This window comes from Neolamprologus multifasciatus, chromosome 19 (genome assembly GCF_963576455.1).
Source record: "Neolamprologus multifasciatus chromosome 19, fNeoMul1.2, whole genome shotgun sequence".
NCBI classification, from domain to species: domain Eukaryota; kingdom Metazoa; phylum Chordata; class Actinopteri; order Cichliformes; family Cichlidae; genus Neolamprologus; species Neolamprologus multifasciatus.
In genome coordinates, this window is record NC_140457.1 from 1,087,563 (window position 1) to 1,104,644 (window position 17,082).

Consider the following 17,082-nt stretch of genomic DNA (forward strand, 5'->3'; position numbering starts at 1 on the left):
GACCATGTCGGACTCAGCGGACATTTCAGAGGAGGTTGGGGAGGAGCTGAACAGGCTCTGCCGCATAATGGATCGCATCATCGGATGCGCGGATCCAAGAGTGGTTTCCACGGGATTGGCGGCCGTGGACGCCATTTTGTTACGGGAGCCACGGTTGCGGCAGCTCCCCCACCTCATCGAGGCGTTTGACTCCCTGGGACCCCTTAAGGAGGAGCTTCGTGCCGTGCGCTGGCCCAGAGGGTCCTGTACGCCGCCTCAGCACCCACACCTCTGTGGTGTTTGTGTGCTGTTGACTGTGATGAGTGTTCACTGCCCTCCAGTGGTTGCAATGAGGAACTACAACACAATACAAACATGAACTGTAATATATTGTTTTTGTTTATGCGTGCATTATATTATTGTTTTTCAACATTCCAGTTATTGATAAAATATTACAGATGAAAAATGTTGGCATTCTTATTCATAACAACATATGGATGATTTTCTGACCTAATGTTGGTAAAATGTAAAAGAAGCCGACAAAACAATTTCTCCATTTGTTGGAAATATCAAATTACTCCCTGTGACATGTTCATTTGATCCGTGCATGTGCAGAATAAAATTCTATATCAGTCTAAAATCTGTGGATTTTTGTCATCTGTGGGGAATCAAAAGCATCTGATAGAACTCGTGCAGGAGCTGAAGGTGTCCTCGTGTCTTTGAATGATGGAGCAGGATGCAGGTGTGGATAAGTCTGAAATGACAGCTCTGACTCTGAGCACGCTCTTTATAGCCTGTCAATAAAACATCCAGCCTCAAAGTGAGCACATAATGCATCAAGTTATTTATGGACAAATGATTCTTATTGTGATTTTAACAAAGCAGCTGAAATCCCAGAGATGCTCTCCTATGAACAGTGTTAAAAATGTTTCAGTCTAACCACGTACAGAGGAGGGCTCTGCTGAAGAAGATAGAACAGTTCAGTTATGCAGGAAAAATGGGTGAATGTGATGATTTGAGCGGGGTTAACAAAAGCACTGATGGCGAGGTGACTGGGTCAAAGCGTCTTTAAAAGTGCAGCACCTGTAGGTCTTTGTCTGTCTGCAGTGGTCAGTATCGATCAAAGGTGGTCCAGGAAAGAACAGCAGTGAACCAGTGACAGGGTCGTGGGCAGTCAGGGCTCACTGGTACATGAGGAGCAAAGGCTGGTCTTGTTGTCTGATCCAACAGACGAGCTGCTGTAGTTCAAACTGCAGAACAAGTTCATGCTGGTCCTGACAGAAAGGTCAGAATACACAGAGCACCACAGGTGCACGAGGAATAATTTACTTGACAGTGAATTCAGTGTTAGAGTGAATTGTTAAATGTTATCATTTTTATGCTTACCATCTCTACAAAAGGAATTCCACTGTCCCCCTTCCCAGATTCTCGAGGTTCTGGGTGGGGGGCTGTAGTGTTTTATTACAGACAACGTCCTTGTGAAGGTCTTTTTGATGTAAGCTTCCTGCCCAGCAGGAGGACACACACACACACACACACACAATAAATGTTTTTCATGCAGCACATTCATGAGACATCTCTCTTAAAAATAGTAACATGGTAACAGAGATACTGAAAACAACATAATGAAATCACTGTCATGTACACAAACACACTATAAACCTACACTGGAGTGTCTATTTTTATGTAATGCATTTAACCCATATATTTGATGTAGTTAGGTCAAGTATTATTCACATGTATATCATAAGATTATCACAAAAAAACGATGCCGTTTGCTGTACTAATGTATGACCTTTGACCATGTTGTGACCTATTGTCAGAAAGCACAGCAAAGGGTTAACCTAGGGGTGTCCCTTTGGGCCGGGCCCTCAGCCAGAGCCCTGCCCGAACTCTGGCCCGTACTTTCCCACATGCCAAAAACCTGCTGTTTTTGGGCATGTGGGAAAGTTACTCAGCAGCAGGAGGTGGGACTACTGGTACCTTTAAAAGGGGGCCTGGGAAAGCCCTCGGGGCTTTTTTCCTGCTGTCTGTCCGTTGGGGTTGGTCCCAACCTGCATGCGCTTACGGCGAACACCCTAGGGGAGCTTTGCTTTTCCTTCTGTTGCTGAGCTGCACTGTTCAATAAAACAGCTGGCAGAGAACTTTGCTCCTCTCCTGTGATTTTTGTGTTTTTGACTTTAATTGAAATTGGGAAGCTGAGATTCACCTATTGCTAATCTGAAGAATTACTCTCAATTGTGACAACTACAGCGTCTCTTTTTCTACTTAACAGTGGTTATTATTCAAGGAGCTTTATTGCCTTCGCGTCACATGCTTATATGAGGTGGAACGAAATTACGTACACACGGTCCCGGAACGAAAAGAAACAGAATAACGAAGAAACAGAATTTAAGAAAATACTTAAACTCCATCATTGCCTACCGGAGTTTTGTTTTGTCCGCCTTCTCTCTGTTGCTGTTGCTCTGCCTTCCTGAACTGGAAACGTCTATGTGATGAGAATTGGCAGCGTTCCTGTGGAGCTTGCTCATCTGGATTCAACTGGTTTCCATCTCCCACCCAGTAACTCAGAACACAGTAGCTGAGCTTCAATTTATTTACTTTGACCACTGGTGTTTCAGATTATTTGGTGTTTCAGATTATCTGGCGTTTCAAATGTGTCATGAACTTACTTTTTAGCTGCCACTACTGACAAACCACAAAATCATTATTGGGTCTTTAAAGATGCATTTCTGTGCTTGTTTATTTTAACACAACTGTTGTTACTTTGTTTTAGAAAAACACGAACATGTGAGGTTATCTGGTGACCCAAACAGCGCTGAACAGCGATGCAGGAGTCTGCACTGATCAGTGCTCCAAAGTACGTCGGTAAATGTTATTCTTCACACACACTTTTTTCTGTGACATGAGGATGATCTAAATACTAGTTCTTTAGTTTTCACAATTAACTTTGAAAATGAATAAAATCAGCAGATTAATGAAAGAGAATGGAAGTCTTTACATTACTGATGAACATTTAAATAACTTTTCAAAGCTACATGAAGAATTCTTATATATATCTTATATATTATATACACATACACACACATATATATATATATATATATATATATATATATATATATATATGTGTGTGTGTGTGTGTGTGTGTGTGTGTGTGTGTGTGTGTATATGTATATATATGTGTGTGTGTATATATACACATATATATATACATATACACACACACACACACACACACACACACACACACACACATATATATATATATATATATATATATATATATATATATATATATATATATATATATATATATATATATATATATATATATATATATATATATATATATATATATATTAGGGGTGCAACGATACACAAAATTCACGGTTCGGTTCGATACTTTGGTGTCACGGTTCGATATTTTTTCGATACAAAAAAAATGTTCATGTCTTTTTATTAATTTGTCATTTATTAAATTTTCACGGCACATTCTGCACCACATCTCTGTGCGTTCATCATTTGTTTGAAGCCAGCTCACCTCCTGCAACCACTTTTCCGAGAATACGTGCTTCTTTTGTGGTTCGGACTCCTGACATTTCTTTGGAGGTGGAGGAACATCACAGTAATTGCTTAAAGGAGCTTCTTCGACATCTTTAAGAGTTCTAAACAAATGTCTGTCCTCCTGAAAATCTTATGTATGCAAACACGCGTTGCAACTTCTTATCTTGTGCGCGTTTTTATTTTGACAGCGAATGCGCACCTGCGGACCACTTATGTGCACCCCTGGTTATTATTTAGCTCGTCATATTGCAGCCACAGAAATTCTTTTGTCCATGAAACCATAAAGCTGCACTTTCTTTTTGCCTTAAAGTCTGATTTGTCATAACTTTTCCGTTTTGTCACTTCTTCACCCTGACCTGTCTTATTTGGCTCAGCAGAACTAAAATATATATCCTGCTGCTTTTACACACGCACTCACATAACGCTCAGCGATTCTCTGCGCGATCAACCTTTCACATGTTTAAGCTGCGGGAGATTTCACTTGTCATGTTTGCATAGTAAGCTAACGATTGATAAGATGATGTCAGAGGAATTGGTGCGCAAATTATCATCACTCACCAATCAGTGCTGTCGCTCTCTATACACAGTTAGCGCGATTGCAAAGTGAAAGCAAAAAACAAGTGCAAATTCAAACGCGATTTCAGTATGTCACATATTGACAGTGGCCGATGCCAATGACATAATTACCCAGCTACATTTCCGAAAGAATGCAAAAGCATTGACATATATTTTTCCTTCCTACGATAGGCCGACGGGCAGGGCAGAGATAGATTTTGGTAGCCCGACTGGAAAAAAGCCCCAGGACGTCGAGCTAGCGATTTTGCGAGCCCTGTGTCTGATTGAGGAATCACTCATCTTTGGAAAAGAGAGTTTATTATGGAGAAATGTCTCTTTCCAAAATAAAAGCTCTACTATACCCTTCTTCTGGGCTATATTCTCAGCAGCATATTAAACATATCAGGTCCCCATAAGGAGAATCATGTGCTAACAGCTGTCTAAATGACTCGGGTAAAGTTTGTAGCATGCGTGCTTGTTTTTGTCTGCTTCCACTTGTCTTTGCACTAGGATGATGTCGGAGTAAATGTGCAGTCATATTGGTTGTGTTCCCACTAGTGCTGTCAGCGTTAATCTGAAATGACATTAAAGTCACAACACGGCAAATCTCCATTAACGAGCTACCGCGGATCACCTCATGAGTGGGGCTGGAAGACGTCAACACATTAACGAGCTAACTGCGCTAACACACTAGTTCCCACCAATTGAGCATTGCTGGCACATCCAACATACTGTTTTACTTTTGTCCATGACGCGCTTACCTTCAGGGTCATACATCACATGAAAACCAAAATAGTTCCAAACGCCAGATCTGAATGAGGGTGGGGGAGGTTCAATTTGCCATGTTGCAACTAGCCTAGCTTCTGTCTCGCTAGCTTGTCCTGCGCTCAGTGAATCTGCGTTCGACTACTCCGCCTAGGCTGCACTGTCGAGCGCAGATCCACTGAGCGCTCAACACAGACAGCATCGTCAGAAGGAAAGTTGATAAAATAAATTAAAAATGTTGTATCGTTCGATACATATGCGTACCGAACCGAAAGCACTGTATCGAACGGTTCGATATCGATACGAGTATCGTTGCACCCCTAATATATATATATATATATAAAAAGACTTTAAAACAAAGTAAACGCTGAAAGTACAAACATCGCTAATGTCACATAACTTTGCCGGCATGTGGCCAACAGTAATGTTTTAATGTTCCTCATTATTAAACATTTGCACATAAATAACTGACATAATATTCAGAACTTACTTTTGAAAGTTTACTCTTTGGCCGCTCAGCTTCCACTTCGTTGAAGTGTCTCCCAGTCCCAGTGCACTTGTTAGCATGTTTTGGTTCGTGCAACTGGTCCGTCCGGTTATTGCCTCCCCAGAAACATTTCCGTTGTGTTGTGTGTGCTTTTGCAGCCTTTTTCTTTTTGCAGCGTTTTTCTTTTTGCAAGTGTTTTTCTTTTTGCAAGTGTTTTTCTTTTTGCAGCATTTTTCTTTTTGCAGCGTTTTTCTTTTTGCAGCATTTTTCTTTTTGCAGCATTTTTCTTTTTGCAGCGTTTTTCTTTTTGCAGCGTTTTTCTTTTTGCAAGTGTTTTCTGAAGTTGCAGTCCGTTTGGCCTCTCAGGGCCACCGTATAATAACCTATAAACTATAATAACTTTGAAATGGACACGATCACGGTACCGTAAAAACATCACGCTCTGTGGGGTTAGGTCACGCTCTGATTGTTTGGAGGTCCACAAGAAGTTCCGCTTCTGACGACCGTCCTTAGAAACCGAAACTAAACTAAAAACCAGGAAGAGCTCGAGAGACACGCAGGTAAGAGTTTGTATTTCTGAGGTGTGTAAACGCTTCATTAAACCGTCCAGTTATGAAACTCTGACTTAAAGATAAAAGTAAATGTGACAGCTCTGACCCGAGGAGCTGTCACATTTACCCCACACACACACACACACACACACACACACACACACACACACACACACACACTCTTACATCAGTGTTACACTCTTCAGTTTAAGCCTTGTTTTAGTTGTAGGCAAAGAAGGTGCTGAGACGTTACTCATGTTACGGTAAAAACCAACGACTGTGATGCATTTAAGTGCGACTGGTAAACGCCATAATCTGCACAAACAGCTGGTGAGGTTGTTAAAAGGTGGTTCATTTCTCGTGAAAACATAATCATCACTTTGTTGTTGTTTTGTGGTTTATACACATTTAGTTTTACATGTGTAACTTTTAAACGTTCCACACAAAAATGAAAGAAATGAAATAAGTATTTGAAAAAACACCCTGACTTTGGTTCATCATCACTCAGTTACCTGACTGTGTTAAACTGTTGTTAACCACTGATGTCTCTTCAACATAAGCCAGTGGTGGGTAATTGTTTTTCTCACGGTGCCACATGAGTAACTGGGACTGCTGTGGAGCGCTGCACCAACAAGATGAACTCATGTCTTTATAAACTGCCGCTGATGACAGCAGATGTTACAGTTAAATAATGAAAATGTGAAACTTTATCCAACGTTTATCCAAAGCCTGAATATTTGCATTACAGTCAGGTTCATATTCAGAGGTGGAAATGTGAAGCACGGTCGTATCAGCAGCAGATATAAGACCTGACGTCCATTCAGCATCTATGAGCTCTGACGTTTCCACCTTTCTGCTCACGAAGATCTCAGATGTCTGCTCTCAGGTCCCAGACTCTTTTTTCTACTTTTAAATATTTCTATTTATTTCTATTTTCTGTTTTGATAGATAACAAAACAAACAGATGATGTGTGGATCCTTTGTGAAGATGAGGAGCAGATGAGATGGAGAACCTTCACAGCACAGCAGCAGCAGGTGGAGGAGAGTCTGAGATCAGATCTGAGGTCTCGTCTTTGAAACCTGACAAAGGTCATTAGAAGTAATAAATCAGACATTCATGAATGAAGTTTGGTTATTAAAGAGAAAACTGACAAAGATCCTGTTTTCTGTTTCTTCCTCCATGAAGGGGAAGAAGATGAGAACGAGGAACGCTCCAACAAAGGTAAAATCTTCTCACCTGATCAGCAGGAAAATGTGTTTCTATGATCATGTTGTTGTACACATGCTGTCTGCAGGAGAATCTTAAGGTTTGATTTCACACCTTCAGTAAAGTCTCAAAGGTTTGAACAGATTGACTCGCTCAGCTTTATTATTGTTGTTATTATTTTACTGATGATGTGATTGTAAATGTGTTTCTCCTGATTGGGAATCTTCAGAGAAGAAAAAAGTTTGATGATTGTTCGCAGCTTCATTTTGCTTTCAAAGCGTTCCTCTCTCTTCATTCTCCAACCAGCTCAGTCATGTTTCCTCCGGGAGTTTTTCCAAAGAGCTTGAATATAATCGGAGCTTTTGTTGGATGAATTTTTGTCTCCTTGTTGGTCAAACAGCTGTTTTGTGCTGCTGAGACAGAAATGATGGTACAGCTGAGAAGGGATGCTGTGTGTCTGCGGGACGGTTTCATTTCAATAATCAGTGAATAATTGTGTTTTATTGTGACCACCAGGGTTTTAATAGTTTTGCAATTTTCATTAGTTTTTATTTTTATTTAGTTTTGACTTCAGATTTTCAATTTTATATCAGTTTTAATTAGTTTTTACCAAGTTTAGTTTAGTTTTTATTTTTTTGAAAATCCTTAGTTTCAGTTTAGTTTTGATTAGTTTCAGTTATAGTTTTAGTCGTGTTTGCAATAATTAAGTGTAACAAAATCCCAGTTTCATCATATCAGTCATTCTGCTCATCCTTGGGTATGTTGCTATTCCAGCTACCATACTGCACCCTGGACAGGTCGCCTGTCTGTCGCAGGGCTAACACGCAGAGACAGACAACTCACATTCCCACCTATGGGTTCTTTAAATAAATAAATAAAGGCAGATGAACAACCATTGATACCAGGCAACTATAAAATGTATATCTTGGCCCCAATGAGACTATTAACTCTCGCAGCACCGGGTGTTCGTAATTTTGGTTCAAGTGAATTGATAAACTTTTTGAAGGTAATTGACTCACACAGTTGTGTAGATATCCCCGTCCTGTTGTCTCGGGATGCATCACGCTGCCTTGCCTGGGGTTAGCTTCTGTTTTCTGGGGATGAGGGTTGAGTGTGCTCCCTTACCTTCTCAAGCTAAGCTAGGTTAGCCTTCTTGTGTGAGCTTTTCAAGTGCACTTTAAGGTTTGTGGGATTTTTTCCTTTAGAAATGTCCCTCATAATTTGTCTGTTTCCACTACAATACACTTGCTTTATCCAAAACACAGTCATATTCAAAGTAATCCCAAATTGGACTCTGGTTCCCGACTTTTCCTGACATGATTCTGCGCGTGGACGGAGCAGCGACACAGACGACTCGACTAACGTGCTGCCACCTGCTGGCATAATGAGACACAGCAAGAAAAAAATCTGGAAACTAAACTTCATTTTTACCCTTGATGTATGACACGCACACATCAATGAAAACTAAACACATTTTTGCTATAAATTCAGTTAATTTTAGTTAGTTTTGTGAACACTCATTACAGTTTTAGTTAGTTTTCCTTTTTTTGTTTTTATTTTTATTTCCGTTAACGAAAATGTTTTTTCACTTCTAGTTTTTGTTATTTCGTTAGTTTTCGTTAACGATAATAACCTTGGTGACCACTGAGGGTTTATAATGTAAATGAAAAGAACACAAAGTCCTCTGTTTGACTGTCAGTAAACCTTCACGTAGTTTTTCTGTATCTATATACATGGGGCGATCGTGGCTCAAGAGTTGGGAGTTTGCCTTGTAATCGGAAGGTTGCCGGTTCGAGCCCCGGCTCGGACAGTCTCGGTCGTTGTGTCCTTGGGCAAGACACTTCACCTACCGCCTACTGGTGTTGGCCAGAAGGGCCGATGGCGCGATATGGCAGCCTCGCTTCTGTCAGTCTGCCCCAGGGCAGCTGTGGCTACAACTGTGGCTTGCCTCCACCAGTGTGTGAATGTGAGAGTGAATGGGTGGATGACTGGACGTGTAAAGCGCTTTGGGGTCCCTAGGCGGGACTAGTAAAAAGCGCTATACAAATACAGGCCATTTACCATTTACCATTTATATCACGTCTGTTACACAAACTTATCAATGTGCGTCAAACTGATTGAAAGTGACTCAGATTCATGTCTGACTTTCACAGTAATGATTCCTACAATTTACATAAACCTAGTGTTGCCCTGCGTGCTCCACACAGTGACTGTCTGTCACGGCACAGCAGTTTGGATTCACTCAGTCTGTATAGGACTGTATCGTTCATGTTACCTGTTTGACTGTTTTATTGGTTCGGTCCAGTCACATGATCTGTTCTCCTGGTTTGTTTTTGTCTCGCAGGTTCCTCAGGTGAGGACGTGAGTGGAAACATGGTAGGAAACTCCAAATTTTTCCAAAGATCTTAGAGATAGTTTCTATGACAGTATCAGTCCTTAACAAACTGTTTCTTTGCTTGTTTCCTGCAGTCAGTGAAGGTTTCTGATGAACTCACCAAGTATCCATGTCAAAGACAAACTGAGACCCTGATTGATAGACTTCAGCTTCAAGACAAACTGCAGCAGAAATTCTCACCAGAGGATTTTCTTCAGATCCGTCCACCTGTGACACAGCACCATGTCACATCTGAGAAACATCTGGCTCACATGTTTGTCCGCAGGCTGATGATGTTAGACTGCAGGGCCAGATATATTCCTGTAAGAGCAGACAGTGCTGAGGGGACAGAGCCAAAGCCCAGGCCGGTGACTGACATCCCTGAGAAGGATTACAGTGATTGGGAGGTTTTTCTGAACACCAGCGTTGACACAGAACAGACTCGTGTGCATCCAATGGATGTTCAGATGGCCGTGTTTCGCTGCTCAGACAGCTTCCTTAAACAGACGATGGTCACAAAGCTCTCTCAGTGTCAGTACGCTTTACCTTTGCTGGTCCCTGACCCAGTCACAATGGAGATGGAGTGTCCTCTGTGGACTTTCAGACAGATAACAAAAACCTGGACGGCGACTCAGATCAAAGATGGCTCACCCGTCGTCACCATGAAGAGTGTTCCAGTCTGCAAAGCTCAGACACCTTTGGTGTCATTTTTCCGCCTGGGTTCTCTGTCAGTGTCTAAATCTCAGCTGATGAACGCTTTGATCAACGACCGCCACAGCACCTTCTTCCACAGGAACTGCCCAGGAAGCACCAGCTCTCGCCATCTGATGGATGGTGTGGCAGAGATAGCCTGGTACTGCCCTGCTGGGAAACCCACTGATGCCTTCAGGGACTGCATGGCTTTTTGTAATCTTCACGGCGATGCTCTGCAGATTGAAAAACAGCGCGACATACTGATTGAAAAATCCTCCATCAACGTTTTCCTTGTTGCATCTCTGCAAAAAGATGAAGAAAGCGCATCACTTATAGCCGCCCTCTTTAAATCTCATAAACCTTTAATATGTCTCAGTGTTGATGACAGCTGTGATGCTCTCAGGACTAAAATGGGAAAATACAAAATGGGTCTCAAAGGCAGAAACCAGTCAGATGTATCTGAAGAGCTGAAAAAGATAATTAGAGAAGTTTTATCTTCTCTAGAAGTTTCCAGTGTGAAACCATCCTTCCAGCTTGAAGCCCTGGCTGAGCTCTCTGGAGTCAGAGTGGATGAAAGTGACCCAGCCTGTCAGAGAGGCAGATCTGCTGCTCTGGAAATAATGCAGCTGATTACGAAGGATAACCTGGATATCTCAAAGATCAAAGAGGAATTCCTCCCTTATCAAAACCATCTGTGGCATCAGTGGAGCAAAATACACAAAGAACTGAAACATCTCAGAGGAAACAGTGAAAAGGAGAAAAGTGAAAAGCAGCAGAAACTGATGGAGATGCATCAGAAACAACGTGCTGCTTGCTGCAGTAAACTGATGGAGCTGTTCACTAACAGCCTCTCAGCACTGCCACCAACAGACAGAGAGTATTTCCTGAAATGGACTCAGATCTTCATGGATGCTCTCTCCACAGAGAACGTTTCTTCTGTTCTCCAAAGTTATGATGAAAAGTGGTTGGAGGTCTTAGCTCTGAAGAACAAACATGACAAATCTGGTCTGTTATTAATGAAACAAACTGAGCTCCAGGCCTTGTCCCACAAACTGCAGTCTGCATCCTTCGGCTTGGAGCACATGTTCAGAGAGATGGGACACATCTATGAAGCCCACAGAACAACAGCTGGAGAGAGCAGAGACGCTGGCTGGTGTAAATACCCTGAGCTGGCTGCACAGCTGATGATATCAGGACACCCAGTGGAGCTGATGGACGGGGATGCAGGTCACCTGCCTTTCACATGGATCTCCAGCCTCTTAGAGGAAGTCATCCAGAAACTGGGGGACCGGAGAGTTTTTGTGTTGTCAGTGTTGGGCCTCCAGAGCAGTGGGAAATCATCACTGCTGAGCTCCATGTTTGGACTGCAGCCTGCAGTAGGTGCTGGCAGGAGTACCAAGGGTGCCTTCATGCAGCTGCTCAGAGTATCAGAGGAGATGAAGACAGACTTTGACTATGTTCTAGTGGTGGACACTGAAGGTCTGCAGGCTCCTGAGCTGGACGGTAACACTACTTGTTACCGTAACAACGAACTGGCGACATTTGTCGTTGGTCTGGGAAACCTGACTCTGATCAGCATCTTTGGAGATGATCTGTTGAAGATCCAAGACGTTCTGCAGATTGTTGTTCAGGCTTTGATGAGGATGAAGAAAGTTCAGCTTTCTCCCAGATGTGTGTTTGTTCAGGATGTTCCAGATGTTGCAGCAGCAGAGAAGAACGTGGACGGAAAGAGACGCCTGCAGGAACATCTGGACCAGATGACCAAACTAGCAGCTGAAGAGGAGCTTTGTGATGCTGAGCGCTTCAGTGATGTCATTGACTTTGATGTTCAGGAAGATGTGAAATACTGTGGGCAGCTGTGGGAGGGCAGTCCACCCACGGCTGCTCCTAATCCAGCTTACAGCGAGAGCCTCCAAGAAGTGAAGAACACCATCCTCTCTAAAGCTTCAAAGTCTGCTGGGATCACTCTCTCACAGCTCAGAACCAAAATTCAGGACCTGTGGAACGCCCTCCTCAGTGAGAACTTTGTTTTCAGTTTCAAGAACACACCTGAAGTTGTAGTGTACAAGAAAATGGAGGCCCTGGCCAGAAAGCAGACCTCAGACCTGGTGAGTAATATTTGAACCATTAAAGATATTAACCCTGATTCTTTTGTCCCCATGATAGAACAGAGAAAACCCAACTCCTAGTGGTCAAAACATTTTATATTTCTTTTTATTCAATCATCTTCCGGAAGAGAGAGCCCTGCACAGCCCCAAAAGCCAGTTGCAGGATCTCTAACATTTGAAGCTCCACATGTGTCTTATCTGGTGTTATTTCTGTACTCCAGACGTCACACAGTTTCATTCTAAACAAAACTCCTTCTATTCAGTTCCTCTTTTCTGTGTCTGATTTATTAATATGTCTGTGCACTAAAACTTCCTGTGCAGCTTGCAATAACTTCCCCTTTCTAAGGTCTGTTGCTAGGGCAACCTGGCTGAACTTAGTTTCACTCTGTCTGTTGCTCATACTCTACAAAAAACATGCAGTTTCCTGTCAGCCTGTGATCTAGTCTCAAAGCTGGCCTTCTTTTATACATAAAACAATCTAATGAGAAGATACGCATTAAAAAATATCTATTTATTTCATAACGAAGACCAGCTTCTTAATATGACTGAAAGTGGAAAACTTGATAGTGCAGGGGTAAGTTATTAACATAAAGGGGAAAAAGAGGATATTTTATTAAGGAATAAAAAGTTTTTTAAAAAAGTACTTTAAGGCTGAAACAGAGAAAGAAATTCTCTCTCAGTGGAGAGGGCAATTTGAAATCGAAATTAAGAAGTTTCACGATGAGCAGCTAAAGCCACTTTTCCATTAGTACCTACTCAGATCGACTCGGCACAATCAGAGTTCCTGGTACCAGGTACTTTTTTATTCCCTGTCCTACCTGGGTTCCAAGCAATCCAAGCAGGAACTAAAATGTGATGTCATCAGACTGCATGCCATCGATTGGCTGGTCAGTAGCGTCACTCAATGAGTCATGAGAGCTTTTTGTTCATGAAAGTCAAAGCTGCCATTTTTGAAACTTGTCAACGGAGGAAATGGCTACAAAAAACAACGCTGTGTTATCCAAGTCTGACAAAAAGTCACAGATCGAGCCAAGGGTATATTTTTTACATCGAAGTCTACATTTGTCGTAACGTTCGTGTCGCATATTAATTACGTCACAGGATGCTAGGACGCGTTGCTATGACAAAAACCATGCACATCAGGTAGTACTGGATTGTAATGGAAAACCAGTCGGTCCATGGTGAGCCGATCCAAGTAGGTACTAATGGAAAAGGGGCTTTAGAATCAAAAGAAAACTGGACGAAGTCATCCAGGAAAAAAATGTTGGCTGGATGAGAAGAACACAATTTGAGAACAAGTTGGCACAAAAAAGCAGAGAGCTCGATCAGAAGTTGGCAGAAGAGGGCAAAGATTAAGATTAAGATTTGATTTGATATACCTTTATTAGTCCCACAAGGGGAGATTTCATAAGGCTTGAGAACACAAAAAAAAACACCTCTGCACATGAAAAAAAATCTAAAAACACCAAAGAAACACATGACAAGCAGCAGGGGTGGGTAAAGGGTGGAGACAGCCGATTTAGACAGTACATGCGGGCCTGCGTGCGCTCGTCTCCTTGATCCACCGTCAGCGTCGGAAGGGAATAAGCGTCGAAGTGTCCAGAGTTCAGCTGAGACAGTGTCTTTCGCCCCGCCAGGCTAAGTAAACAGTCCTCCAGCCAACCCAGTGGCTTGCATGGAATGGGGGGGGAACAGTCTAAACACAGTCGTTATCAGGGTGTTTTTTGTTCGGCTCCAGCCTTGCGACCGCAGCTGGCGCCAGCACTGGAATTAGTGTTTAGGTTTGACAAAATCTAGGCTTAAAATCTACACTTTGTACTAAATCAGAGCAATGAAAAAACAAACAAACAAAAACAACGAACAAACAAGACACATACTTTCCTATTGGTGGAAAAATACCCCATGTCAACCAATCAGAAAATTATATGACAACATGCAGCATTTGATTTCTTAGGAAGAGGGAAAGTTTTGAGAATGGCAGCGATGAGAGCGATATTGATAGTGAGTTTTGAGATGTGAAAAATTTGTGACATTTAGCAAGTTTGGAGTGTACAGTTAGTGTGTGGTGTAGTCGTTGTTTTGTCTCGTGTGACGAAACAATGAGGGCCTTCAGTGCTCAGCTAGCCTGCTTTTGAAAGATCTTTACACAGCTGATAGGCCACCTCTGGACACACCCATGCCTCAGCAGGTGGTCCCTATCAGCTAATTTGTCCCATGTGTAGCCAGTCCACAGTGGATTAAAAACTATGTCACATAAAACACTAAAAACCATGCAATAGAAACAGAATAAAACCATACAAATAAAACTACTCTCATAAAAAAAACACTAAAAATCAGACTAAAAACAATATAAGATAAATACAAATTTCCACTGTGTGACATCAATACAGTACGTTAAACAGATTTTAAAAGGTGACACATAGAGGTAAAATCAAAGTAGTCAAAAATGGTCAATTATACCCTGGACCCTCTGTGATGGCTCTGCGCGAATTCAGTGTAATTACTCATAAACAATTTGAGTTTAGTTTAATTTGTTATGCTTTAGTTTCCAGTTTTCAAAGATTGAAAGGCCACCATAATGTAATTTTGTTAATCTGAAATACTATAATGTCAGATTAAAGTAGATATAGCCATCTTCTGTAATCCAATAAAAATTAAATGTTCCCTTGTTATTTTTGTTTAGGAGCAGCATGGGGAATTCAAAAGATTCACTGAATCAGAAGAAATTCCTGGAGTTAAAGAAGCCCTGCAGAACAACGACACTGCTGCAGCAGCTGCAAGGATTCAACAACATTTAGAAAGACAAAATAATATCCCACTAAATATCGCCATCACAGGAGAGTCTGGGGTTGGTAAATCCACCTTTGTTAATGCCCTCAGAGGACTATGTGATGAGGAGGAGGGAGCTGCTCCTACTGGTGTTACAGAAACCACCATAGAGGTCACACCGTACCCCCATCCAAACTATCCCAATGTTATGTTATGGGATCTTCCTGGAATCGGCACCATCAAGTTTCCAGCTAAGAAGTACCTGAAGCTTGTTGGATTTGAGAAGTTTGACTTCTTCATCATCATCTCAGACACTCGCTTCATGGAAAATGTGGTGAAACTCGCTCAGGAGGTTCAGAAGATGAAGAAAAAGTTCTACTTTGTTCGATCAAAGATTGACAACGATATAAATGCTGAGAGAAGAAAGAGAGACTTCAGTGAAGAGAGAACTCTCAAAGTAATCAGAGACGACTGCGTTCAGGGTGAGTGTCTGATCACTTACAGCTGAGTTTGATAACTTTGTAGATTGACTTGTTCACTTGTATGAATAACATGTTCACTTTCAAATTTTAATTGATTTTTTATTTTTATATATATATATATATGTCGACATGTTTCTCTATCACGCAGGACTCAGAGGATCAGGCTTTGAGTCTCCACAGGTCTTCCTGGTGTCCAGCTTTGAGCTCCACCTGTACGACTTCAGTCTCTTACAGCAGACCTTAGACAGAGACCTTCCTAAATACAAGAGGGACACTCTGCTGTCCAACATTGAACCAGACATGATCAGCCAGAACACGTGTGCCCTACACTGATATACGAGCCGTCATCGTTTCACCACTGGCTGCAGCAGAAATAACTAAAGAGCTCCTCCAGAATGTTCTGACCCAACTTGGACACACAGATCCATTAATGGCTGTAAAGAAAGTATCCAGGTGGATTCCAATAATTGAAATCCCAGCAGCAACAGGCCTTTCTTTGACTATAACTTACAGAGTTCTGAATTTTATCCTCAAGCAGCTTACTGATGATGCTCAGTTTGTGTTTGAAAAGACTCTGGGTCTGTAAAAGTAAAGGTCAAAGAAACTTAGCAACACTTAATGAAATTCATTAAATCCACTCTCAATCCCAATCAAGATTCAGCTGCACATTTGAACCAGTATCCTGTAGCTGATCAGAGCAGAAACAACAGAGCAACTTCTACCAGCTTCACACACTCAAACTTTCCATCACATCAGCACAGGAACAAATGTGATCTTATTATTTAGATATGAACCATGTGCAGAAAAGAAATACAAGCTTTTCTATTGTTTTGGTAATTAATGACAGTACTTCAGGTGATATATGAAATGATTGCTGCTGTAAACGTCTTCATCTGAGTATATCTGTCATCTGATTTAATAAATTGTGATGAAAAACTGTATTTAGTTGTTTTGTTGTTTCTTCAAGCATCATAGCATCGTACGATGTAATGTGATAAGTAGAGGTGTGTAGAACAGAAACTGCTCTGTTTGACTAGATTGTGATGAGTCTTCACTTGACTCCAGCGGTCTCAGTCAGGAACTAAAACACAAATAATGCAGATATGAACTGTAACGTTTATCGCCATAGATGGAACATTCCTCATGTTTTCATCTTATTTTAAACTGGTCAAAAACCTAAAGAACAAACAGCATCATTCTCCAGCTTTCAGCTAGAAGAAACCTTTTTTATTCTTATTCCTGTTGGAGATTATGTTTCGGAATTTCAGGAGCAGGACCTCGCCTCCAAACACGCTGCTTCCGGTTGTCATCTATATAGGTTCCCCCAGTTCTGCAAGCTGTTCGTTCTCGTTTACGTGCCCCCCCTCTCTCCTTGTTTTCAATTCTTTAACTTCTTCCTTTCTATTTAGTGCACAGGGATCTGACAGGCCTGGGAGCCGTCGCCAGTCCCCTTCGAGGCCTTCCCCAAACCGCAGCTCAATTCATGTCCAAGCCTTTACCTTTACCTACTAAAACGCTGTCAAATCTAAAGTGAGGACGTGGGCC

At 41.7% G+C, this 17,082-nt stretch overlaps 1 protein-coding gene across 2 annotated transcripts in view; it reads left to right on the forward strand.

The window, feature by feature from the left end:
- The first annotated feature begins 5,784 nt into the window (after positions 1-5,784).
- Positions 5,785-17,082, forward strand: part of LOC146495626 (interferon-induced very large GTPase 1-like) — a 46,680-nt gene continuing 35,382 nt past the window's right edge. For both annotated transcript variants that reach the window (XM_085142678.1, XM_085142679.1), the window contains exons 1-6: positions 5,785-5,913; positions 6,853-6,993; positions 7,091-7,126; positions 9,456-9,487; positions 9,581-12,286; positions 14,970-15,537. In XM_085142678.1, coding sequence (XP_084998804.1) covers positions 6,909-6,993; positions 7,091-7,126; positions 9,456-9,487; positions 9,581-12,286; positions 14,970-15,537 — 3,427 coding nt within the window. In that variant the 5' untranslated portion in view covers positions 5,785-5,913; positions 6,853-6,908. The remainder of the gene's footprint in view (positions 5,914-6,852; positions 6,994-7,090; positions 7,127-9,455; positions 9,488-9,580; positions 12,287-14,969; positions 15,538-17,082) is intronic.